Genomic DNA, 27,386 nt, shown 5'->3' with positions numbered 1-27,386 from the left:
AAAAATAGGGCTGCCTCTCTGCGTCCAACCAGACTGCACATGCTCTACATCCCAGCCACACTCTCAGAAGCAATATGTCAGGCTTGCCTTAAGCTGCTTGGGGCAGAAAGACTGCTGCACTACCTGGCATTCTAGATTTCCTTACTTAGGCTCTCCAAACTGATTTGCTTTTTTCTGGCTAAGACTTCCAGGGGTGCCTCAAGGTTCAGGTCAGTTAGCGGAGTAGAAAATGCCCTAGTGTGAGACTCCTCTCAAACTGCTTCAGTAGTCAGCTTATGTTGCCCTAAATCAGTGATTCTCAATGTGGAGTCTGGGGGCCGCTGGAGGGCCATGAGCAGGTTTCAGGGAGTCCGCCAAGCAGCACCAGGGTTAGACTCTCGGGGGGCCACAGCAGACAGCCTAAGCCCTGCTGTGCAGGGCTGACGCCCAGGGCCCTGAGCCCTGCCACTCAGGTCTGAAGTAGAAACCTGAGCAGCGTAGCTTCACAGGGCACCCAGAGGCATGGGGCCCTGACAATTGCCCTGCTTGCTACTCCTTAATGCTGGCCCTGGCTTATATATGCAGAAAACTAGTTGTGGCACAGGTGGGCTGAGGAGCTTTGATAGCATGTTGGGGTGGGGGACTCAGAAAGAAAAAGGTTGAGAACCCCAGCCCTAAATAACTAGTTCTCATTCCCTATCCCATTCTCTGGAGATTTCTCCAATTTTACCCTCAGTGTGTTGAGTCCCCCCTTCACCTCATCTCATCATAGAATCATAGGACTTGAGAGTTCTTCTAGACCAATTACCTGCATTCAAGGCAGGACTAAGTATTGTCTAGACCAGTGGTCTCCAACCTATTTATGCCCAAGATCACTTTTTGAATCTAAGGGCAACCCAGGATTTACCCTGCCCCTTCCCTGATGCTCCGTCCCTTCCCCAAAGCCCTCCCGCTCCATCCCCCCTCTCTCCGTTGCTTGCTCTCCCCCACCCTCAGTTACTTTCACCGGGCAGGGGGTTGGGGTGCAGGAGGGGATATGGAGTGCTGGCTCTAGGAAGGGAGTCAGGGCTGGGGCAGTGTTGGGGTGCAGGATGCTGGCTCTGGGAGGGAGCTCAGGGCTTGGGCAGTGTTGGGGTGCAGGAGGGGGTATGGGGTGCTGGCTCTGGGAGGGGGCTCTGGGCTGGGGCAGAGTGTTGGGGTGCAGGATGCTGTCTCTGGGAGAGGACTTGGTGGGGTTGTGGTGCAGGAGGGTGTTCATGGTGCAGGAGGGGGTATGGGGTGCTGGCTCTGGGAGGGGGTTCAGGGTGCGGGGGGGGTTGGGATGCAGGAGGGGGTATGGAGTGCTGGCTCTGGGAGGGGGCTCAGGGATGGGGTTTGGGATGCAGGAGGGGCTCAGGGCTGGGGATTGGGGTGCAGACTCCTGCCGTGCAATACTTACCACTGGCAGCTCCCGGGCGGCGGCGGGCACAGCGAGGCTAAGTCAGGCTCCCTGCCTACCCAGCACCACACTGCTCCCAGAAAGGACCAATGCGCCCCTGGTGAGGGCGGGGGACACGTGGCTCTGTGTGCTGCCCCTCCCTGAAAGCACCACCCCCGCAGCTCTCCCGGCCAATGGGAGCTGCAAGGGTGGTGCTTGCAGGCAGAAGCAGTGCACGGAAGGACACCCCTGCCACCCTGCCGCCACGGCTGCGGGTCTGCACTGGCCACTTCCAGGGTCGGCGTGGGGCCGGGATAGGTAGGGAGTCTGCCTTAGTGGCAGCCACACTACATCGCTGGAGATCATGACCACTGATCTACCATCCCTGACAGGTGTTTGTCTAACTTGGTCTTAAAAATCTCCAACAACAGAGATTCTACAGCCACCCTAGGCAATTTATTCCAGTGCTTAACTACCCCGACAGATACACAAACTACAAGTTTTTCCCAGTGTCCAACCTACACCTCCCGTTGCAATTTAAGCCCATTGCTTCTTGTCCTATCCTCGGAGGTTAATGAGAACAATTTTTCTCCCTCCTCCTTGTAACAATTTTTTATGTACTTGAAAACTGTAATCATATTCCATCTGAGTCTTCTCTTCTCCAGACTAAAGAAGCCAAATTTTTTCAATCTTCCCTTGTAGGTCATGTTTTCTAGACCTTTAATCATTTTTGTTGCTCTTCTCTGGATTTTCATTTATAGTCAGAAGATTAATTAATTACCTAGACACCTCAAAAATTCTACTTTTAAAAATCTCATTGTTTTTAAGCCAATATTATGATTTTGGGGGCCTGATTCTTGATATTTTAATGTTTGCGGTTATCAATGCTGAGGGCTGCATATAGGTGCGTGCTCTCAAATAACTGTAGCCAGGAAGAGAACTATGAAGGTCACTTTTTGTCCCACCCATAAGCCCATGGGCTTCATGCTCTACTGATTGGACATGTAGGAGTTAAAGTGTCATATGTTGTGCCTTGTGTTTTTGCACATTTTCTCCTTCTGAGCATTGCACTCCACCCCCACCACATGTAATCCCCCTATCATGCTGTCTGGAGTGGCTCATGACTGAGTGTGCCAACCTCAAGGCAGACTTCAGGGTGGACACCCCAAAAAGCAGGGCAGACCCCCAAGATTGGTGGTATGTCCTATCATTAAATTTCACCACCCAGTAACAAATGTGAACTCCTAGATCACTGAAACAGTCTTATCATGGCTTCAGACAGTCCCCTTAGGCACTCCAGTCTATTTTGCCACTCAGGCAAGCTGGATTTAATGATAAATAGTCAGTTGCACCAAAAATCACACAATATTCAAGTTGCTTCCAGTCCCAAGAGATCAGTCATTTACCCTAGATCAATTTGTACCTTAGATATCACAATGCCTGTAGCCAATCCTGTAATAAACTAACTAACGGTTTATTAACTTGGAAAGATAAATGAGTTATTTACAGGTTGAAGCAGGCAACATATATGCACAAGTGAGTTCAGTCTCTGATTCTAAAAGGTGACAGATGTAATCTGTCAGTATTGAATGTCTTTTCAGGGCTTAACCCAGGTCGACCCTGGGGATCTCTCATGTCACATAGCTGGACTAATAAGTAGTAATAACAGCAAAATAATTGTGTGGGCTGCTGTATCATTTTTCTTTAGATCGTCAAGCGCCTCCTGTGAAAAGCTCATGCCAATGAGTTCTGGCAGTTATTCCCGCCTAAGATGGCCAGCTGGATTTGTGCTTTGGCAGACACAAAGCAATAACAATTTTTTGTGAGTGGGTTTTTTCCCCTCAGTAGTATCTTGCTCCGTCCAATAATTATTATTCATGTTTTAAAAACAAACATTGGTAGACTTCTCCAAGACTCTAAGGTTGTTGGGCATCTTTGTTTGTTTGTTTGTTTGTTTTAAAGCAGTTACCTTTCCATTATTTAAGAAAGGTTCCTTGTTTTACACTAACATCAGCAGACTGCAGGTTGTGTTTATGACATGAATCTGCAATGGTAACTGATTGCCTAAGGTAACTGCCAACCTTTTTGAGAGTGACCACTATACTGTAACAGTTCCTGGAGCATGGACCAATATAATTTAAACTGACTGCAGAATGCTGACTCTTACAAATTAAAAATTAAATTTTGAGACGCAGAGATGAAAAAGGAACTGCACAATTTTTTTTTGAAGTCAGATGTGATTTGGAGATGGTTTTGTTCATTGATAGTAACCCCCCCCCCCTTCAACATTTCCTCTTCATTTCCATGTCAATCAAAACATAAAAGAAAGGGTGTACGTACAATAAAGAGAAAACCCCTTTAATTAGTGGGCAGGGAAGGGTTGTCTTTTGTGGAGATTATTTTTGTTAGTTGTGTAGCAGACTTCTACTTGAGGCTTGTTAGTAGAGCAAGAAAATCAGAACTGTGCTCACCCTTATTTTGTTGTTATGACAATAAAGGAATCATCTCCAACTTTATTACTTTTGGCTTTTTAGTATGTGTCTGTTGGACAAACATGATTTCCCCTTTAGTCTTTTGAATCAACATTAGGTAACCTGGGTGCCCAGCTACAAAGTCCCAAGGAATTTCTTCAGCTTGGCATTTTTAGAGCTAGTGTTTTGTTACATATGAAATGTAAACTTAAAGGACTAATCGATGAACTTGTTAATTCATTTAGTGCCAAATTTTGCCTGTGCAAGCTATTTTAACCCATGGAAACACCCCACTCCTCTGGTCCGCTACTCTCCTCTACACATGTCCAATGGTAAAATTTGGCCTTAAGAGAATTCACTTTTGAAAAATATAAAGTAAACCAGAGATGAGCCTTATTCTACCATTATATTTTCAAGAGCCACCTTGTTTGCGTGTATTAAAGGCTATTTGAATGGTCCCTGAACAAAGTGAGCATCAGGCCTAAATGTCTAAGCATTAAATGGAAAATAAGCCATGGTGAAATGTTCAAACTGACAGCATAAGCTTTTACCAAATGTACGCATCTTCTCTAGCCGTATGTAACAGTTAGAAATACATAAGTCAAATTCTGCTTTTTATACTTCAATTGGAAACACCAGAATGCATCAAGAATTAGCCCTAATTCTTTGGACATATTTTGATTAACTTGATAAAATATAAAAACTATGTGGGTGCGTGCATAGAAAGAAAGTTGAGAGAGAAAAAATGAATGGAAGCCCTGTAAAGTTTGTTATTGTTTATTAGTTATATTTTATAGCCACCGTTGCCAACTCTTATGATGTCTGATACCTTTCTTAAACCCCCAGATTCTGGAATCTTGGCTTTCATTAAAAAAAAAATTGTTAAGCCATCCTGGTTGTGGAGAAAAGCTTGAAAATGAGAATTGTAAATGCTACAATTCCAAAAGGCAAATATAAAGAACCCCAAACCTATTATTTTTAAAATCTCATTATCTTTAAGCCAATCTCACAATTTGGGGGGTCTGACTCATGATTTTTGAATGTTTGGGTTGACAATTCTGCATGTCTTGACCACTCTCAAATTGTATTTAGTTAAAATGAAATGACCCATACCATAATTATATCACCTGTGATAAAAACTTAGGCTAATTTTAGAAAATGCTTATCCTTATTAGCAACATGTGGTCTCATTGAACGTTGATTATTTAGGATGTGGGAACATAAGAAAATGTACATGTCTAAAATATTCATATGGATAATCATTTTTAAGACTTCAATTACATATTTTTTTATTCTGAATGCTTCTGAAAAGTTTATAAGAAAGGTAAGAAATGCCTTTTTTCATTTCATTTCAGAACGTATTTGTAGAAAACTTTGGTTTCTTACTTTACTCACTAAAGTGATAATTAGGTCACAATTGTCTGGTCAAATATGTTATTTTTTCACAGTGAAAACAGTTATTGCTGTAACTACTTCCATATTGCGAATGTACAAACTTTTGTAACATATCTGCACTTTTGTAGATAATCCAATTTGAGTATCTGTGTATGATACTTAAATTATTGGTAACTTCAGATGAATGGAAACAGTCAGAATCCCTGCATTGCTATCAAGTGTTAACATTTTCTGTCATTTCTATAGGCAGTTCAAGGAGGTGGTCACAGAACCCTGCTGTATGGCCATGCTATACTACTTCGGCATTCGTTCAGTGGAATGGTAAGTGACTTGTTAACTTACATAACAGAGTGCACTTACAATTGGAAAAGCATGTTACGTCTACAGTAAAATAATGTGTTCTCCATAACTGATAATAATAAACTCAAGATATAATAAACACTTTAGATCAAGTAACAAACAAATATATGAAGCAACATAATCATTTAGTGTTCCCTCTTTGCGCAAGAACATTGAGGCCAATATCATAGAATCATAGAATATCAGGGTTGGAAGGGACCTCAGCAGGTCATCTAGTCCAACCCCCTGCTCAAAGCAAGACCAATCCCCGACTAAATCATCCCAGCCAGGGCTTTGTCAAGCCTGACCTTAAAAACTTCTAAGGAAGGAGATTCCACCATTTCCCTAGGTAATGCATTCCAGTGCTTCACCACCCTCCTAGTGAAAAAGTTTTTCCTAATATCCAACCTAAATCTCCCCCACTGCAACTTGAGACCATTACTCCTTGTTCTGTCATCTGCTACCACTGAGAACAGCCTAGAGCCATCCTCTTTGGAACCCCCTTTCAGGTAGTTGAAAGCAGCTATCAAATCCCCCCTCATTCTTCTCTTCCGTAGACTAAACAATCCCCTTTCCCTCAGCCTCTCCTCATAAGTCATGTGTTCCAGTCCCCTAATCATTTTTGTTGCCCTCCGCTGGAACCTTTCCAATTTTTCCACATCCTTCTTGTAGTGTGGGGCCCAAAACTGGACAGAGTACTCCAGATGAGGCCTCACCAGTGTCGAATAGAGGGGAACGATCATGTCCCTCGATCTGCTGGCAACGCCCCTAATTATACATCCCAAAATGCCATTGGCCTTCTTGGCATCAAGGGCACACTGTTGACTCATATCCAGCTTCTTGTCCACTGTAACCCCTAGGTCCTTTTCTGCAGAACTGCTGCTGAGCCATTCGGTCCCTAGTCTGTAGCGGTGCATTGGATTCTTCCATCCTAAGTGCAGGACTCTGCACTTGTCCTTGTTGAACTTCATCAAATTTCTTTTGGCCCAATCCTCCAATTTGTCTAGGTCCCTCTGTATCCTAGCCCTACCCTCCAGCGTATTTACCTCTCCTCCCAGTTTAGTGTCATCTGCAAACTTGCTGAGGGTGCAATCCACACCATCCTCCAGATCATTTATGAAGATATTGAACAAAACCGGCCCCAGGACCGACCCTTGGGGCACTCCACTTGATACCAGCTGCCAACTAGACATGGAGCCATTGATCACTACCCGTTGAGCCCGACAATCTAGCCAGCTTTCTATCCACCTTATAGTCCATTCATCCAGCCCATACTTCTTTAACTTGCTGGCAAGAATACTGTGGGAGGCCGTGTGAAAAGCTTTGCTAAAGTCAAGGAACAACACGTCCACTGCTTTCCCTTCATCCACAGAGCCAGCTATCTCATCATAGAAGGCAATTAGATTAGTCAGGCATGACTTGCCCTTGGTGAATCCATGCTGACTGTTCCTGATCACTTTCCTCTCCTCTAAGTGCTTCAGAATTGATTCCTTGAGGACCTGCTCCATGATTTTTCCAGGGACTGAGGTCAGGCTGACTGGCCTGTAGTTCCCCGGATCCTCCTCCTTCCCTTTTTTAAAGATGGGCACTATATTAGCCTTTTTCCATATCTTCAAAAGCGACCACTAATTTTGGGTGACTCAAAGTATCAATCACCCACACTGTGAAAACCTTTAAGGTGTCCCTTTGAGGCATCCAAAAATTGCTAGTATATACTGAGTATGATGTAACTAAAGTAAGGAGTGAAAAGAAATTGATCATTATTTATTCATTCCAGCATTACGGAAGTTCACATGGAAAGAGAAACTGTAAAATTAGTATAATCAATGTCTAGGAGCTATTAAAATGGCATGTTTTGCACATGTTTTAAAGTACTTTAGGAATGAAGGTGTTAACATTCAGAAGGGAATGTGAGGGCCATATGTTCACCCTTTGTGGTAAAAATATGTGGAAAGGATGAAGATCTGCCATAAAACCCGAAACACACCACACTATAGAAATGCACAGTGCAAATTGATGTGCAACATGCCATCCAGTTACAGCGCAAAAATTGTTGTCGAAGTCAGCAGTAGGTATGGCTAGGAACAACCATTAGAGAGGCAAAAGGGACGGGTACCTTGTTAAGGTTGTGCAGTAGTGCACTACTACATGCATGACAGCATCAAGGATATGGCCCTAAGTTATAATGCATTATTTGAGAGTATTGCAGCCTGAGATGTATTTGCAAGCCTCCATTTTTTGCAGATGGGATCTCTATGCCTAGCGGTTAATTGAAATGGTGCATGCAAATAGGTGCCAATCGCAAGTTGCTGCTGCGAGTAAGTTTATGCCATTTCTGCACTGAGTTATATAGTTTCTCTTGGGTATTTTATATAGTAGGTTCTCCCCTCCCCAGCTTCCCCAGCATTTGCACAGTGCACACCCACAAATATGCCTTGACAATATTTTGAGGCTCTCTTCTATGGATTTTGTTTGTTGTGTCATTTGTTAAGGCATCTTATCTACTAGGAAGTTTCAGGTTTTTTCCCTCTCTGGATCACATTGTTTCATTGGAGGAGAAAAAATCTCACAGAAGCAATTATAAAATAGTGGTCAATAATATGCAGAAGGAAAGAGAGATGTGTTTGAAGCAACTCCCCTTCTTCCCCCTGTGCTGGAATTCCCAATAATAGCTTTTGAGCTCTGGCTATTCTGACCACCCCTTTAAGGTGCAATTCTGAATGGACTCGTAGTCTGAGCATGTGCCAGTGCCTAAAGTGAGGAGACATTGTTGCTTTCAGGTCTGCTTGATATGTCTTCCTCAGGAGCAATGCTGTCATGGGAAGCCTGCTTGTCTCAAAATCCCTGTTCATGTGTGTACCTTTACACTTGGAAGGAGGAGCATTATCTTACATAGAGAAATTCCTGCAAGATGCTAGTTTTGAACTGTCATTGCAGTCAATGGGATATTTAAATTCAGTTTAATGTTAGGGTTGAGCTTTATGAATCTATGATGAGCATCTTCGATTAGAGATGTATGCCTCAAATGATTCTGCTGATTTTGATGTTTTTAATAATGTCAACATGTTTTGCAGTATTTGACTTGTTTGTCAACATCAAGATCCCAGACAGATAAACTTGCATTTGATGTGGGGTTACAAGAAAATGCAGCAGGTATGCCAATATTTTGTGTTATTTTGTGAGAAAAAAATGCCAGTTGTACTAGTCTTAAGAATGCCTTTAGGATAGTGACAGATATTATTAGCGTTACAAATTTGTGAACCTGCCATTATTTATTCATTAAGAAATAAGAAGACTGACTTACAGTAAGGTCAGCACCCTGCGGGGTGGGGGGTGGACATGAAATAAACAACACTGTATGACCAGTGGTCAGTGTTATCTTAAGATGGAAAACACTGGCAAATATGGACTAAGTACAAATTTCTATATTATTTTATTAATAAAGTTTTGTGAACTTATTTTTTAATTCCATTTTAGCATATTTAATATTCACTAAAACTTTTATTTTAGTATTAAATTGTTAGTTCATCCTTCAGATAATACAATAATGTAACTGTAGTAAACAAAAACAGGCAAAGATTATAAAAGTCTCATCATTAAAAAATAATTCAAAAAGTGTGGGGTGGGAGAGCATGGAAAGTATTCCCTTGCCATACAAGTCCATTAAAATACCACCAGGATAAAATAGGAGAGAGAAACAAATCTTAGATTTAAAAATAAAGATCAAAAGGTTTGGGACTTTGAACTTTGAGGCTTTGAACTTTTGACATTAAAAGCAATAGACATACAAATAACCTATTTGTCCTCAAATATTGTAACAATAACTATCCTAACTAATCTCATCAAGTCTTACATCATCTTCATTTAAATTATCTTTCTTTTGTCTAAATTGTGTTAATGAGCAGATTTTGGGCATTGTATTTTTTTCTAAGTTTCACCTTTACGAGAATCAACATGGAAACCTGACAACCTAATTACTAAAGTTCAGGGAGTAGTGCCAATAACAGTGAGAGAAACAAAGGTGTTTTGTTTTTGTTTTTTTTAACTATCCCCCACTTTCTTGAAGTCACTTCCCAGGTCTCAAAGGCCAAAGAGAGCTAAAATATGAAACTGCTATTTTAAAAGAAGAAAAAAGCAGACCAGCAACAGCTGCCAGCCATAAACCAAAGACCAGGCCCCCATCCCAGGGGGAGGGACCTACCTTTTGTCCCTTCACAAATGTCTCCCTCCCTTTCATAGACTCATAGAATATTAGAGTTGGAATACAGAATATAAGAGACCTTAGGAGGTCATCTAGTCCAATCCGCTGCTCAAAGCAGGACCAACATCAACTAAATCATCCCAGCCAGGGCTTTGTCAAGCTAGGCCTTAAAAACCTCTAACCTTTGTTCTGAGACTGTCCCCATTTCAGTGCCAGTCCCATCGAGTCCCCCAGCCATTGATGCAGATAGGTGACTTTTTTTGGTCTTTAAAATAATAATAAAAGTAAAGTTTGGGAGTAGTGATGGAGTGACACAGTCATGTACATTCTATACCCCCATTTCACAGGGAGTCTAATCTTTGACATTTCTTCCTGGGCTGGCTGTCTACTCTATATGACCTCTACTCTGAACCCTGTGAAGTTTAGAGTTTTTTTCGTTCACTCCTTTTTGGATTCCAGGAAGGAGTTAGTAGTTGCTTCCAGTCTGTTTCATGGTTACTATTATGGATGAGACCTTACAAGTTTGGCTGCCATTTGTTTTAGCATGCTGCTCTAAGGAATATGTGCATTTTTATCTCTTTGATAATAAGCTCCTGTGAAAATCAATCCTGGTATTTTTGTGGTCCCTTTCAGAGTTACTCTGAATGGTGTCCCATGTTCCCCCTGGGCTCTGTAATATATATTTGCTTGCTAGTTGCAGGGTCAGCTTTATCTTGGTGTTTTGTCTTATTGTAAATGTACAAAAAGGGGCTTTTCACAAACGTCACATTAAAAAAATAAGTAAAATAAGTCTTTACAGGAGCTTTTATGTGTTAGGAATTTTGATAACGTCTTTGTGCTTTTGAACCAATCTGCGTTTCATGAGTAAATATGCCTTTTTTCTATTAAACTGTACCGTGGAATCATCTCAGCAGAAAAGAGGGCTATTACTTTGCATGTACTAAATCTCAAGCCACTGCATATTTAAAAACAATTGACTGACACTTTATAGAAACACATTCTATTTGGAATCAATTGCTTGTATGTCTCCTATAAATTGAGTTTATTTCCCTTTGTTCTTTATTAAGAATTAGGGCTGTCAAGTGATTAAAAAAATTACTTGTGCAATTAATCACACAATTAAACAATAATAGAATACCATTTATTTAAATATTTTTGGATGTTTTCTACATTTTCAAATATATTTATTTCAACTGCAACACAGAATACAGAGCTCTTTTGTTTTTTACAGTGCAGATATTTGTAATAAAAAATAATATAAAGTGAGCACTGTACACTTTGTATTCTGTATTGTAATAGAAATCAATATATTTGAAAATGTAGAAAAACATCCAAAAATATTTACTACATTTCAATTGGTATTCTATTGTTTAACAGTGCGATTAATCGCGATTAATTTTTGTAATCGCAGTTAATTTTTTTAAGTTAATCACGTGAGTTAACTGTGATTAATTGACAGCCCTATTAAGAATATTACCACAGAAAAACCCAGAATATTTGTTTCCTTGGAGTCCATCTTCTTCTCTTATGTAATGTCATAATCTCCATAATTATTTCTGTAGAATTCATACATAACTTTGCAATGACAAAATTATGATTTAAAGTGAGGAGTAAATGTTAGGAGAAAAACAACTCTTAAGAATATATTGCCTTAGATAATGAAACAGCTCTTTGCCCTCTTAATGTTTGGCCAACTCTTCCACTTGTGTATAATTCCTTCCCACTTTTCACTGGCTCACAACCTCTCCATGAGCAGGCATTAATGGGTGTGAAAACATGGGACAAGCTGAATAATTTCCCTGGGAGTTTTATTTGTGTCAAAATAAACCAGAATGTTACAAGGCATGTGGAAAAAGAGCTCTAGAGTGGTCACTTTTAAACTTTGCTCTCCTGGGCAGGTAGGGTCTACCAGCAGAGTCCATTCAATTGGTCCATAGTTTCTACTTTTGTAACATAGCAGTGTTGTAAGGTAGTAGACATCATTTTAAAATAGAGTATAATTTAATTTTATAGTGGGCATATAGCTCACAGTTAAAATGATAAAATAAGGTAGGGGTGTGTGGAAGGTGGGACAACAGGCAAGGGAAGGCATGAAAGGCTGATAATAGTTAACTCTGGTGTAGGAAATGAACCAGTAGCTCACTGGTTGTCGCAAGCATAGAGGAGGCAGGTTCTGAACTGCAAGTTTGGTGACCCTCAGAGGTTGTGGGGGGTGTTGTTCAATTACAGTATCAGGTTCATTGTGGCTTGACTGACAATACTGGGGGAAATGGGAGGTGTGAATTGTCAGAAAAGAGAAAAACTAGTGGGTATATAAGGCCAATATTATCCTTATAAAAATGGTAAGTCTTTACTGTATGTTAGTTTACAGGTAGCTTTTTAAGATATTTACATATCTTAGAATGATATATTATTTATTATATACTAAATAATTGGCATAAGCATCTCTGTATATTGTAGGTGAGGCATGCTGGTGGACAATACATCCTGCTTCGAAACAGAGGTCAGAAGGAGAAAAAGTTCGAATTGGCGATGATCTTATCCTGGTCAGTGTGTCCTCTGAAAGATATCTGGTAAGGGCGTTCACCTTAGAAATTCTCTTCTTCTGATTGTCCTGTTCTAAGCTACTACTATTAACATTGAATAGATTTGGATAATAGTATGATGTGAAACAAGTGTCTGATTTCAAGAAATTGTATAAAGACTTCTGAGATATTGAAAGTTTTCAACAAAATATTTATCTTTGAACACTGTTTGAGAAAAGAATATTTTATCGAAATAGATTTAATAGCAAATCCTTTTAATGATTCTCTCTCCGGGGTATGGCTTTCTCTCTGTTACAGCATCTCTCCATGTCAAATGGAAATGTTCAGGTGGATGCCTCCTTTATGCAAACACTCTGGAACGTCCATCCTACATGCTCAGGAAGTAGCACTGAAGAAGGTTTGTCATGTTAAACATTGTTAAAAGTGAATATTTATTATATAACTTTTCATGGCACTTTACAGAGTCTAAAAATAAAAAAGACAGTTCCTAACCCAATGAATGTAATAGTTTAAATTACACAAACATAGAAAATAAGTGTAACAGAGAAAGGAAGGATGACTGATGGGCAAGAGGGGAAGTGTGGATAGCACAACAGTTAAACTCATTGGTAAGAAGTAAAATCGTTGATGTAATTGTAGGTGTACAAAGCACGAAGGGTTGAGTGAGAGAAGACAAATAGAGTAACAAGATGTGATGAATATGCAGAGCAAAGGAGGTGTGATAGGGATCAATGAGAGAAAAGATTTATTATTATTAATTGATTGATTTAATTTATTTATTTGTATTACCATAGTGCCTAGGAGCCCTAGTTATGAACCAAGACCACATTGTGCTAGGTGTTGTGTAAACCTAGAACAAAAAGATGTTCCCCACCCTATCAAGCTTACTATCAAAGTATAAACCAACAAGAAACAACAGATGGTTACAGACAGGCCAATGGGGGAGTACAGGGAATCAACGAGGTGTTGGTCAGGATGGTAGGCAGTGGTCTCAGTACACCAGTGGCCTAACCATTGTCAAAGTTTTTTGTAGGTGTCATGGCAAAAGAGGGTTTTAAGGAGGGATTTTTGAAGGAGAATAATGAGGTAGATTTGAGATGTTTATGCGGAGCTCATCCCAAGCATGAAGGGCAGCATGGAAGGAAGCATTAAGGTGCTGACTTGTTTGGAAAATTTAACAGGTAGGTGATGGAGGCTGGCATCATGAGCTGATTGGAGGCAGAAGTCAACTTCTTGATACTGAATAACAGATGATAGGCCATGAAAGATGTTGAAAAAGAAGACAAGAATCTTATGTTTGTTGCAACAGAGAAGGAGGGATGCAAAGAGAGGGCTGATGTGGTGAAAGCAGTAGGCTAAGAAAATTATCTTTGCAGTTGCAGCAGCATTATGGATGGATCTGAATGGTGTATGCTTGCATATAACAAGGTCAGAGAAAACGATGTTGCAAGATGATGAGCATCTGGAGTGAGAGGTTTAGTTTTGTGGATGGATAGGGAAGGCCATATTTTAGAGACGATATGCTGCAAAAATTGGCAAGATTTAGACATAATCTAGATGGGAGGACTGAGAGAGAGGTTCAAATTGCAGATGATGTCTGGGTTATGGGCCTGAGTGACAGGCAGGATGGCAGTGTTGTCCATGGTGATCAAGAAAGTAGAGGAGAGAAGTGAAGGCAGGAGGAAGGGGAAGATTTGAGGAGCGAGTCAGAGGTGGCAAAAAGGCAGCTGGGATTGAGGACATGGGATTGAATTAAGTTTGAGAAATAGTTATTTAGCTAGGAAGATGGCAGAGCTGAAGAAGGATTTAGGCAGGGGCAGAGTTGTGTAGAGCCTTAAAAGTAACGCTGAAATTTAATTTTCTTCTTTGAGTGGCCTCTGTATGTTCTTGTCTGTGGGATCAAGCTTATGCACCACGAGCTTCTGGAACCTTCTAGAAAGCAGTGTCTGTTGAGGCTTCTCACCCCCCACCCCCTGCTGTCCTGGATGATTCCAAGGGTATAAAAGGAGGAGTGGCCCAACCTCTCCTCAGTTCCTTCTAACCACCGAAGGGACAGTGAGCTGGTATCTCACACAGTGTACTCAGATTGTTCGTTGTCATTTCATTAAATCATAGACTTCCAGAACCAGAAGAATAGAAGGGACCGCAAGGGTCATCTAGTCTAACCCCCTGCCAAGATGCAGGATTTTTTGGGTCTAAACCATCCAGTTCAGATGATTTTCCAGCCTCATTCTGCAAGCCTCCAGTGAAGGAGCTTCCACAACTTCTTAAGCAGTCTGTTCCATTGTCCTACTGTTCTTACAATTCAGAAGTTTTTCCTGAGATTCAATCTAAATCTGCTATGCTATAGTTTGAACCCATTATCTCTTGTCCTGCCCTCTGTAACAAGAGAGAACAACTTTTCCCCATCTTTTTATGGCAGACTTTCAAGTATTTGAAGACAGCTATCATGTCCCCCTTTAATCTCTTTTCCAAACAAAATATATCCAGTTCCTTCAGCCTTTGCTCATATGGCTTGCATTCCATTTCTTTGTCATCTTTGTCACTTGCCTCTGGATCCTTTCCAGTTTCTCCACATCCTACTGTCCAGTAGAGGGCTGGGCCATACAGGACATACCCAGTCCCAGATGTTCCCCAGAAATATATGTGTTGGGGTCACCCTGATATAACCAATGCTGGGGAAAACCAGGGTGTGGCTGGCTGGCAGGCTGCAGTTACACACAGACACTCGGTGCGGCTTACATGCTGTAAGACTGTTTGTGAGCGTCCCAGCTGGGAGCTACTACAGCAAAGCATTGTAAGGCACCCACGGTTGCAGGCAGGGATGACACAGACCCCACTACGCTGTATTGTGCCCTGGTATGTCATAATGAGTCCATCCATAATGGTCCAAAGGTTGTCCATGTAAAATGCACTATGTTTCACAGTTATCATGACCTGACAGCTTCAGCCTCCTGGAAATGTAAGTCTTCATCCAGGACAAAGGCAGCATTGAAGACAAGCCCTCACACTGTCTTCATCACACCATACAGACTGAAACTGCAGCTGTACATGTGTTTTCAGCAAAAAAAAAATTCCCCGCATTAAGACATGCTTTGGGAGAGCAAGAAGTTCATTCACCTCTATTCACTCTTGACCTGGCATCCAGAGATGATGCTTCCTTGGCATACCTGCTGTTCTTGTTTATCTAGAAGAACTCAGCCTCCCTTCCTAGGCTTTGTTCTGCTGGCTGAAAGGGTGGGAATATACAGAAGCCTCTTGAAGAAGAAATGAAGTAACTGTAGTTCTTTGAGATGAGACCCTGGTAATTGTGCTCCCCACTTTTTAGGAGTCTCAGGTTAGGAATTCCTGAATTAGTGGAAGAACTGTGGGTCAGTTGGGGCCAATCACCTCTTTTATACCTTTGGAACCCTCCAGGAGGGGCAAGTGCCCCCAATGGGTGGTGCTTTCCAAAAGCTTGTGGTGCAGTTGCCTTGGTCCAACAAGTGGGACTATGAAGAGGCTTATCTCAGAGAATGCTGGTTACAGGTAATTAACCTTAATTATGCAGAAAAACATAATTGGAAAGGGAAACTGGGTGGAAAGATGTTAGGGTCGTGTAGGTAAGAAAGAAGCACCCAGTGAACTATGTTTTTGGCAGTAAGGAAAAAGGAAGGGCTACGATAGAAAGATTTTAAGACGCAGCAGCAGCAACTTTTGGAGAGCCTAGGTATGACAGGAAAAGGAATTGGGGGAATGAAAGATAAACCAAAGATTGCAAGTTTGAATGACACAGAGAAAAGTGAATTTTTCAACAAACTTAAAAGTGAAGGACAAAAGTGCAAAATGGATAGCACAGAAATTTCAGGAAAGATGAATTCATTTTTATGTTCTTTAGTTTAGAGAAGTGACAGGACACGTAAGAAGATATTGGGCATGTCTACACTTAAAATGCTGCAGCGATGCAACTGCACCACAGTAGCACTTCAGTGAAGATGCTACCTACACTGATGAGAGGTGTTCTCCCATGGAGATAGGTACTCTACCTTCCTGAGAGGTGATAGCTAGGTTGATGGGAGAATTTTAAGCAGCGTGCCTATCTGTATTATGCTTCATTCAAGCCAGTGCTTCACTTTCATTGGTACCAAATGTCCTCAAGGTTTTACATTCTGTGTCACCTTTTGGACCCAAATTTTGGAATTAGCATAAAACCCTCAAACACAAGTGCTTTTTGGCAAGACTACCCTTATTTTCAAAATATTGCTATAGGTATGTAGAAAAATTGTAACACCACATCTCCTATCAAAGTTCTGTGTATGTAGAATATATTTAAAATATAAGATATCTAATTACTAGAGATGAGACTCACAATGGGACACAACTTTCTTTTGTCAGTGTTTCATCAAGATGACGAACACTGAATATACTAATTTTAAAAATAAATTAAGTGATTAACATTTCCAGAGGATGAACTGTGCATTACTCTTAAATACTGAAAATATTTTGATAGAGTTTTGTCTATTTGTAGTGATGCAAGAAGAATTATGACTAACTTGTGAATGTTTCAATGCCTATTAGAGAGAGTCTGTTTTGCAGTGAGAGGATGTATTAAAAAAAAAGTGAATGGAAATAATCTCATAAAATCAAGCTTTATGTGTAAGGATGTTGTGGACTAATTATAAAATATGCCATTAACTTTCAATGGCCCAGTTAGTGCTTTATTAGAATATTATTAGTACTGTTAATTTTATAGCAACATTTTTCTATCAAAAAGGTTATTTTCCAGTATTTTGGAAAAGAGTATACTTGATATCAGAATATGTGGGCCAGATTTCCAAAAGTGGCTTCAATTATTTCTGTATGCACCTTTGTCCATTAGTTTTTCAAGCACAACCACCTGCATCTCTAAGTATGAGAAATTCTGGCCAGAGGTTTATCTTTTGTTCACAAAACTGCATATATTTCTGTATGAGCATAAATCAGGCTTGTTAATACCTCAGTGTAGTATGGAAATCTGGATTACACATGCAAATATCTTTATGCTTGTGTAAACCTCCGATGTATCCAGTTATTTAATTATGCACTTTTACACTCACCTATTTGAAAATTTGGGTTTCTATCATTTGCATATGTGGGTGCATATATACAGCAAGCCTATAGTACCTGTCTATCTGTATTGTTAGAAAAATGTACATGCAAGCAGGTGCACCTACTTAAACAGAGGTCACATTTTTAAAACTTGGCCATTTACATATGGAAGTCAATATATCATATGTAGCATCAATCTACCTTTGGGTCAGTACTATCAAGTTATTCAAGGCTTTCTTTCTGGTGTTCCAGAGTTTTCTTATTGATTCTTCTTACAAAGATATCCTTTCAAATCCTGATGCAACAGGGATCTGCAAATGCCTACTCATCTTACACGCAAAAATATGGGGTCTCTTTGGCTTCTTTATGCTAGGTAAAAAGGCTAGAGCTGCTTTTAGGAACCCTAAAAGCCTCTCATCTGTCCAGAGAGAACTCCCCTGGTGCAGACACTATTGAGAGTGCCATAAGGTGTATGGGGATAAACTGGACGAACTGAAACTATTAGTATATAAGATAAATTGTGTCTTAATTGGTGTGATACAGACTCAGTGGGATAAATCTCATGACTGCTATAAGGAGTATAGCTTGTCCAAGAAGGACAGGCAGGAAGAAAGGAGGAGGTGTTGCATTATACATCAAGAATATGTACACTTATTCTGAGGTCCAGAAGGTGATGAGAGGCAGACCAATTGAAAGTTTCTGAATAAAGATGAAAGAGGGGGAAACATAAGAGTGGTGTCATTTAAGGGGTCTATAATAGATGACCACCAAATCAGGAGTAGGAGGTGGATGAGGCATCTCTAGAACATAGAAATGTTGAAAACATAAGACCTGGTAGTAATTGCCTTAAACTACCCAGACATCTGTTACAAAATGGCAAAACACAAAATTTCCAATAAGTTCCTGGAATGTATTGGGAACAACTTTTTGTTTTGCAAAGTGGAGGAAGGAACCAGCAGGCAAGCCAGTTTAGACTTGAATCTGACCAGCAGGGAGGAATTGGTTGCAAATCGGAAGGTTGAAGGCAATTTGGGTAAACATGACCATGCAATCATAAGTGCCAACTCCGTGGATGCTCCAGGGCTGGAGCACCCACGGGGAAAAATTGGTGGGTGCTCTGTACCCACGGGCAGCTCAGAGACCCAGCCCCCAGCTCCAGCTCACCTCCGCCTCTACCTCCTCCCCTGAGTACGCCGCCGTGTCCTGCTTCTCCCCTCTCCCTCCCAGCACTTGTGCCATGAAACAGCTGTTTTGCGTGGCAAGCGCTGGGAGGGAGTGGAGAGGAGGAGGAATGTGGCTCGCTGGGGGAAGAGGTGGGGCCGGAGTGCAGATTTGGGGAGGGATCCAATAGGGGCAGGGAGGGGGTGGAGTCGGTGTGGGGGTGGGGGCGGGCCTGAAGTGGGGGGGGGGCAGCCGAGCACCTACCGGTGCCAATGAAAGTTGGCACCTGTGCATGCAATGATAGATTTCATGATTCCAAAAAAAAGGAAGGAGTAAAAGCAGCAAAATAAGGAAAATGGACTTCACAAAAGCAGACTTTAGCAAACTCAGAGAACTGGTAGGTAAGGTCCCATAGGAAGACAATCTAAGGGATAAAAAGAGTTCCGGAATACTGGCAGTTTCTCAAGGAGACAGGATTAAAGGCAAAACTGCAAACTATCCCAATGCAAAGAAAAGATAGGAAGAATAATAAGAGGGTCAGTGTGGCTCCATCAGGATCATTTTAATGACCTGAAAATCAAAAAAGAGTTCTACTAAGTATGGAAACAAGGATGAATGGCTAAGAATGAGTACAGAAGAATAGCACAATCATGTAGGGACAAAATCAGAAAGGCTAAGGTACAGAATAAGTTACGCCTAGCAAAGGACATAAAAGGCAATAAGAAGAGATTCTTTAATATGTTAGGAGCAAGAGAAAGATGAAGGAAAGTGTAGATCTTCTGCATAGCGGGGAAGGATAGCTAATAGTTAATGACATCAAGAAGGCTGAGGTGTTTAATGCCTATTTTGCTTAAGGTTTGCTAAAAATGCGAATGTTAACCAGATACTCAACACAGTATTAACAAGAAGGAAGGAACAGAGGCAAAAAGGGGAAAACAGGTTAAAGAATATTTAGATAAGTTAAATGTATTCACATCAGCAGGGCCTGATGAAATTCACCCTAGGGTACTTACGGAACTAGCTGAAACAATCTTGGCACCATTACAAATTATCTGAAAACTCATGCGGCCTGAGAGGACTGGAGAAGGGCAAACTGTGCCTGTGGTTAAAAAGGGGAACAAAAAGACGAGTCAACCTAACTTTGTTACCTGGAAAGATACTGGAACAAATTATTAAGCAATAGGTTTATAAGAAATAACCAGCTTGGATTTGTCAAGAACATGCCAAACCAACCTAATTTCCTTCTCTGACAGTATGACTAGCCTAGTGGATGGGGGGAAGCAGTAGATGTGATTATATCTTGATTTTAGTAAGGCTTTTGACACTGCCCCAATTGAAATTCTCATAAACAAACAAGGGACATGGCATAGATGAAATTACTGGAAGGTGGGTGTAAAACTTGTTAAAAGATCATTCTCAGAGTAGATATTAGCGATTCACTGTCAAACTGGGAGGACATATCTAGTGGGACAAGTGCAAAGTACTTCCCTTAAGAAGGAAAAATCAAATGCACAACTAGAAAATGGGGAATAACTGGGTAGGTGGTAGTACTGCTGAAAAGGATCTGTAGGTTATAGTGGATCACAAATTAAATGTAAGTCAGCTATGTGATGCAGTTCCAAAAAAGGCAAGTATTATTCTGGGGTGCATTAACAGAAGTGTTGTATGTAAGACAGGAGGAAGTTGTCCTGCTCTGTTCAGCAGTGGTGGGCCACAGCTGGAGTACTTCTGTCCAGTTCTGGGCACCACACTTTAGGAAAGATGTGGGCGAATTGTAGTGAGTCCGGAGGAGAGCAACAAAATGATAAAGTGTTTATCATTGACCTGTGAGGAAAGATTTAAAAATTAAAAAAGATTTTAAAAAACTGTGCATGTTTAGTTTTAAGAAAAGAATACTGAAGGTGGATCTGAAAACAGTCTTCAAATATATTAAGGGTTGTTATAAAGAGGACAGCGATCAGTTGTTCTCGACATCCACCCAGGGTAGGACAAGTAGCAACGGGCTTAATCTGCAATAAGTGAGATGTAGGTTAGATATTAGGAAAAACATTCTAACTCTATGGGCAGTTAAGCTCTGGAATAGGCTTCTAGGGGGGCTGTGGAATCCCCATCACTGCAAGTTTTTAAGAACGTGTTGTACAAATGCCTATCAGGGATGGTCTAGGTTTACTAGGTCCTGCCTCAGTGCAGGGGGCTGGACTTGATGACTTCTTGAGGTCCCTTCCAGCCCTACATGTTAGCATAAAGTGGGTTTTGTGTGGTTGATCAAGTGTGTATTTTCTCTAGGGCTTGTTATTCTGCATATGTAGCTAAATGTATAGCTTTAGATTTACTTCTGGGAATAGTTTTAAAAGATGAATGATTAGACCCCAAAATATTTAGAACATTTAGTTCATATTGGGTAGGCAAAACTCCAGTTAACTTATTCATTCTCCTGGATCTGTAAAACTGGGCTGGAAGTCTGGTAACTTGTCTCTGAGATTTCCAATGCTTCCTGAATCTGGTGGGATCATAAATACCGGGAGAACTGCCTTTTCTCCCTATTACAGCCTGGCTTTACTACATCTATTCACTGACGAATGGATAATTTACTTTAAGCCAGTGTTTCTCAAACTGGGGTCTGTGGACCTCTGGGGGTCTCCGAGGGCACTCAAGGGGGTCTGCGGACCCCGATGGTCAACTCCTCCCCGCTCTCTATCTCCTGGAGGCTACTGAAGCCAAACCGGGAGATTTTAGGGACTAAAAGTCCGGCGGTGCAGCCAGGCAAAGGCAGGCTCCCTACCTGCCCTGTCTCCGTACCACTCCTGGAAGCGGTCGGCAGGCCCCTGCAGCCTCTAAGGTGAGGGGCAGCGGGTCTCTGTCCGCTAAGAGTGAGAGATGTGCCCGTCGCTTTCGGGAGCTGCCCGAGGTAACCGCCGCCTGGCTGGAGCCTACAACCCTCAACCCCTCCCACACCCAAACTCCCTCCCAGAGCCTGTACCGTGCACCCCCTCCTGTACCCCAATCCCCTGCCCCAGCCTGGTGAAAGTGAGTGAGGGTGGGGGAGAGTGAGCAGGAAAAGGTAGGGCAGGGGTGAGGACTTGGGGGAAAGAGTGGAGTGCAGGTGGGGCCTGGGGACCAACGGGGGGACTTGGGGGCCCCCAAAATTTTTTAATCAAAATCGGGTCCTCGGGTGGCTAAGTTTGAGAACCACTGCTTTAAGCCATATTGTCAATTACTGTGTTATATAGTTTGTTTAATCTGTGTTGCATTAGTCACCACAGTATGTAGGTACACATTATCTAGGTTGTTTCTCTAACCCAGGAGTTCTCAACTTCATTGAACCACAACCCCCTTCTGACAACAAAAGTTACTACACAACCGCAGGAGGGGTTACCAAAGTCTGAGCCTGCCCGAGTACCGCTGCCCTGGGCAGGGGGTGGGGCAAAGACAAAGCTCGAGCCCCATCACGCCAGGAGAGGGGGGCAAAGCCGAAGCCAAAGGATTACAGACCCAGGTGGGGGACCTGTAATCTGAGCCCCGCTAGTGAGGGCTTCAGCCCTGAGTGGTGGAGCTCAGGCTTCAGCTTCGGCCCCAAGCCTGGGCCCCAGCAAGTCTTACACCAGCTGTGGCGACCCCATTAAAACAGGGTCGCAACCCACTTTGGGGTCCCAACCCACAGTTTGAGAACTGCTGCTCTAACTTTTCCCCCACTTTTACATGTGTGTTCTTTTAAATAAACTAAAAAGCACAGATTTGACTGGTGAGGTTAGAACAGTTCACAGTAAGATGTTGATTAATCATGTTTCTTCTTTTGTGCTGTGCAGCAAACGGCCTACATTTGACCTGAAGTCTTTGTGTTAAATGGGTGGGAAAGATAGCCTCCATTAAAATCTAAATCTACAGAATAGCTAAGTGTTTTTCTCTGCTCCAATCACCTTCTATTGCTATGCAGTTTTGATTTTGACACAAATTATAAATGTCAAAACGGGCTGATAGTTTCACTTATCAAGACATTTTGTACTGTAGACATTTAACATTTCAATAATTTAGAAAACTCACTTCTATCTCAAAACTATAGTAGTATGCATTTGACTATGCTTTTGCTTCAAAATGCCACTCTCAAAACAATAGTAATTATGGAAGCTTTAATTTCCACTTGCCTATCTCTGAATCCTAATTTAGCTCTTAAGTGTTTGGGATACTTATTTTCTTTTCATCTTCATTTTCAATGCAGACTTTTTTTGGTTGAAAACAATATCATACTAAAGTACTACATTTGATGTAATACAAATTGTTGTTTGTACTTATTTAATTTCACTGCTGATAAAATACTGACTAAATCCAGGTTTTACAACTGTGAACTTCACAAATGTTATTGCTTTTATCAATGTTTCCACAAGTTAATTAGGTAATATGATTCTTCTCCAGGATTTCTACTTGGTGGGCATGTAGTACGTTTTTTTCATGGCCATGATGAGTGTTTGACAATCCCATCTACAGACCAGAGTGATTCACAGCAGAAGTGAGTGAACATGGATTTTTATACACTTTCTTTTTTCCCTGAAAATCAAAGTGCAGCTTCACTTGCTGAGAAAAAAATTCCCTGACATTTTCTTTGTGTGAGGAAATATAAAGCTATAAAATATATATAAAGTGTGTGTGTGCATGCACAAACATGCGGAACTTTTATACAATTTCCAAATGCCTGGTTCTGACAGTGGAGCAAACTCTGACCTCCAGAATACCCTTGCAATCTCACTAAGGTTAGCGGTGTTGCACTGGTGTAAATAATGGCAGAATTTTGTTCAGTGTGGAGAGAAATCACAGGCACTAATTTACTTGCTACTCTTTCACTAGAAGTCAGTTGCAACTAAAATCATGAAAATGAGTTGTGCAGTCATTAGGCTTCTTCTGATCTTATGTGTGTGTGTCTCTTTCACTTTAGTTTTAAATATATGTTTGGCAAGTGTCTAATACGCCCCAGTGTTCCTGCTTCAACAGGCAGCTTTATGTGCATTCTGAAAATGCTGTATACATACAGTGGTACAATTGAAAAAGTTATTGTTTATGTTAATGAAGCAAGACCAGCTCATTACAAATTGGTATTTCAAGAACAGGAGAAATTCCCATGTGACTAGGAATGCCATCTGGAATAGTTTTTGAAGTTTACCCACAACCGTGATATAAGATACTGAGATTGGTTTGGAGTTGCATTGTCATCATCAGGATTTCAGAAAAAATAAACGTTAGTACCCAGTTTGAACTGCTTTATGTTCAGATCAGTGACACATAGATTCTACAAAACAAAATAAATTTGAAAAATAGGAACAGATGAGGGAAAAAAGAGAGCCAGCAAAATTAATTAGTAAGAACTATGTAAGAGAGACTGAAAATTACTTTGGTTCATGATACATTGCTTGTAGAAAAGGGTTTTGTGTATTACAGTCCACTTGCTCAACCTGTTCCGGACAACCTGAAATTCTTGTATTACTATTAATGGAGCTGCCTAAGATGTGCATCTCTGATAGTCTTTTCTTTTGTAGAAGAGACATCTAATTTTTAAAAGACTTCTACAAAGACAGCTGTTCATAATGGTGCAATTCACACGGTGACAGAAGGCCCATTCGTGGTTCTGCAGCCGCAGGGGACAAGAGGGCCTGGGCTCACTGTGTACCAAAAAGAAGTCCCTGCAGCAGCTCAGAGTTTGATGGATGGCATGAAGGGGAGAACTGGAGGAAGTTCCTCTGCAAATCCTGCTTATGCAGATGTCTGCTGAGGAACATGGAGGAGCAGTAGTTACTACTTCAGCAAAACAGAAACGCTGCCTTGTGAGGAGTTTCTACTGGAGCCATGTAGCTTGCCCCATGTTGGTGGGAGGGGAGTTTATTACCCCAACTCCTTACAGACCTGATTACTAAGAGCTTTGTGGATATTCTGAGAATTTCACCCCAAATTATTTGCATTCCCTACTCATACAACACATACTTGTTATCACTCCTGATATGCAGACAACAGGTTCATGTTTTTACATATGTTTTATTGAAGAAAAAGTCTTGCAATATAGAAAAGCAATTTCAGTTTTTAAATAATTCTATGTATTACATATACATTAAATAGGTGAGGGTGGTATTTGTGCGTTCTATAGAAAAGGTTCAAACACAATTGCTATTATAAATCTTGCTTTCACATGCCTGGTAATTTTCTGAAACATTTACTTATGGGACTAAAATTTTCCATGCTTGGTCTCTGTCTGAATGTGAACCTTTTGGAAGAAGGGTTAAATAACATTCTTTCTGGAGTTACAGTAATTGTAAAAATAGTCTAACTACCATTTTTACTAAGTCTTAAGCAAAAGTGACCAAAGTGTTTAACTTGAAATTTGGCAAAGACTGAGTCCTCACCGAGGAGTGTGAACTTTGTTTATTCTGGGGTGGGGGACTTAAAACAATGCATGAGTGAAGACAAATTCTGAGCCTGATCACAAGGCATCTGCTAACTTATGTTAGTAGAGCCTAGGGAAGCCCTGACTCTCTGTGACAGCCCAGTGCACATTCTTCCTGCCTGATCAAAACATAGGGGCCTGTCAGACACGAGAGCTGCATCTCTCAGTGTGTTGCTGCAACAGTCTTGATGTTGATAGTTCCTTGCTCAAACACACACAGCAAATCCCCCCACCCCAACCCCAAACAAACAACAGTGAGGGTGGGGCGGGGAACAACCAAACCCCTGACTGAACATCAGGGACGAGAAAAAATTGCATCAGTGGAAAAATGACTGATCCTTGAGATTTTTTTACTACATTCTACAATATTCTGCAAATTCTAAAATTTAAGTTAAAAAGAAAATTGTATGTTTTTTTTCATTGTCAAGAATAATATAAGGGCTACTTCTCTGATAATCCAATCTTGCAGAAAATTTCTGTGAGTAAGAAAGAACAGCACAATGTGATCCTTGTTCCTTCTCTGATCCCATTCACCTTGATGTGTGAACTTCACAGCCTAATTAGGACTAGTTAAGTGCTATCGTTATTAAGCAAAGAACATTTCATTTTTTCTTTTCCCTAAGATGCAAGCAAATTAAGTGCAAAAAGATATATAAATAATATGTTCATGTTGCTGTTAAAAGTCACAAAACAGGACAAGTAATATTTTGGGGCTTTGGCTTTGTGTGGTTTGGCAGAATACAGGTTTGTGTGTAGCAGTGTACTCTTAGGGAAAACCTAACATAAAAACTATATCTAGAACTTTGTGTTCACTCTTGTCTTATGCACATAACAAAGGTTATTCTGAAGCCTGTCCCATGCAGTATGGCATTTTTCTTGTTGCCCATTAGGTTTGATTCTAGATTATCATAAACATTTTTGTTTCTGATGCTGTAAGGGAAGGCTCTCCAGTCTCACATGTTTAGTGTAAGCTAATGGAGAAATCACAAGTGTGAGGACAATATTCAAACTGAATGGAGTTGGGATCTGATGTTGCGGTGAGAATACTTTACTTACCTATTTATTCCACCTCACATAGCTCTTTGTCAATTTTTTTTCATTTATGGTCATTTAGGTACAAATAGATATTCAAGTTGCTTACATACCCTTAAAGACTGCTGGTAAACAATGCTTAAATACAGCTCTCCAAGTGTATCTTGGGACAGATACTATTGAAGCACACTATTCATTACAGTGCTCACATTTTTTTTAAGATGGTAGCCCATGGTTTTTGCCTCAGATTTATTAGGAATGCTTTGGGAAGACAGCATCAGGGAAATTGCCATCTCCGATTTTTTTGTTAATGGAAAGGTTATGTTTAAAGAACAGTTATGTTCAGAAAAGTGATTATGTAAAAATGGCACTTTCTTATTCAGCAGGTCTAATCCATGTGTGTGTTCTCCATCCTTTCTGCTTTTATTAGTGGCCAAAAGTTTACACTACTCTTTTATCTTGTTTAGAACTACAGAGCCTACACTGTTGTAAGAAAACAAGCTTGACTGATTTCTAGCTTATACCCAATCTGTGGTAGTATAAACCAGTTTCCAGTTGCATGGTCAAGTTCTGTCCTCAGTTGCACTTGTGGAAATCCCATCTAAGTTGGTTTGAATTCTGTGACTGTGGACAGAATTGGATCTGCAGAATCTTTACTGCAAGTGAAAATGCACACAAAGATCACAAGTTGAGTGTGCAGGCCTAACAGTTGGGCAAATAAAAACAATAGTAAACAGATTTGATGTGGAAATCATAGAGATACAATAATGATATGGTCCCCACAATGCCAATTTAGTCACATTTCAGAATACAACTTCAGTTTAAAAGATATTATCTATTCAATGGGATGTAACTTGTACACAAGTCTATAATATTTTAACAGGCTTGTCAGAGCAGGAGTTCTGTAGATTTAGGTGTAGTTAAACTACTTTGCTGTATGCTCTATTGTAAAACAGAAAAGTAAATGTAAATAAAGAAAAAGTCCAGCCCCCTTAAGGGCTGAGCAGGTCTTCCCTCTGCTAAGGTAAATGGAATGAGATTTGGTTTGTGTAAGAAATTTTCTGGTCATCACTCCATCCAAGCACCAGAAGTGTTATAATATTTACCATTGCAGTGTAAAGGCCAGGGTTGGCCCTGGAAGTCAGTAATCTTAGATAAACATTCCTAAAACAAACCAGTCTGAACTGCCCTGTTAAACAATACTTTGTAAAATGAAAACCAAATCACGTTACATGGATCAAATTTGAATTTGACCATCAAACTTTTCATATTTTCGATCTTCTAACCAAGTGGACCCATTATGAGGTCTTTTTGTTCCACTGTTCTAGGTCTGTCCATTTTAACCCCTCTGTGA

At 40.8% G+C, this 27,386-nt stretch overlaps 1 protein-coding gene across 1 annotated transcript in view; it reads left to right on the top strand.

Moving 5' to 3' along the window:
* The window catches only part of RYR3 (ryanodine receptor 3), a 577,606-nt gene that overhangs the window by 124,353 nt on the left and 425,867 nt on the right, over window positions 1–27,386 (top strand). The window contains exons 5-10 of the mRNA XM_074955741.1: window positions 5,180–5,191; window positions 5,509–5,583; window positions 8,676–8,754; window positions 12,263–12,375; window positions 12,646–12,745; window positions 22,987–23,080. Coding sequence (XP_074811842.1) covers window positions 5,180–5,191; window positions 5,509–5,583; window positions 8,676–8,754; window positions 12,263–12,375; window positions 12,646–12,745; window positions 22,987–23,080 — 473 coding nt within the window. The remainder of the gene's footprint in view (window positions 1–5,179; window positions 5,192–5,508; window positions 5,584–8,675; window positions 8,755–12,262; window positions 12,376–12,645; window positions 12,746–22,986; window positions 23,081–27,386) is intronic.

Source organism: Natator depressus, chromosome 6, assembly GCF_965152275.1.
Source record: "Natator depressus isolate rNatDep1 chromosome 6, rNatDep2.hap1, whole genome shotgun sequence".
Taxonomy (NCBI): domain Eukaryota; kingdom Metazoa; phylum Chordata; order Testudines; family Cheloniidae; genus Natator; species Natator depressus.
This window is presented reverse-complemented; position numbering and strand designations above follow the sequence as displayed.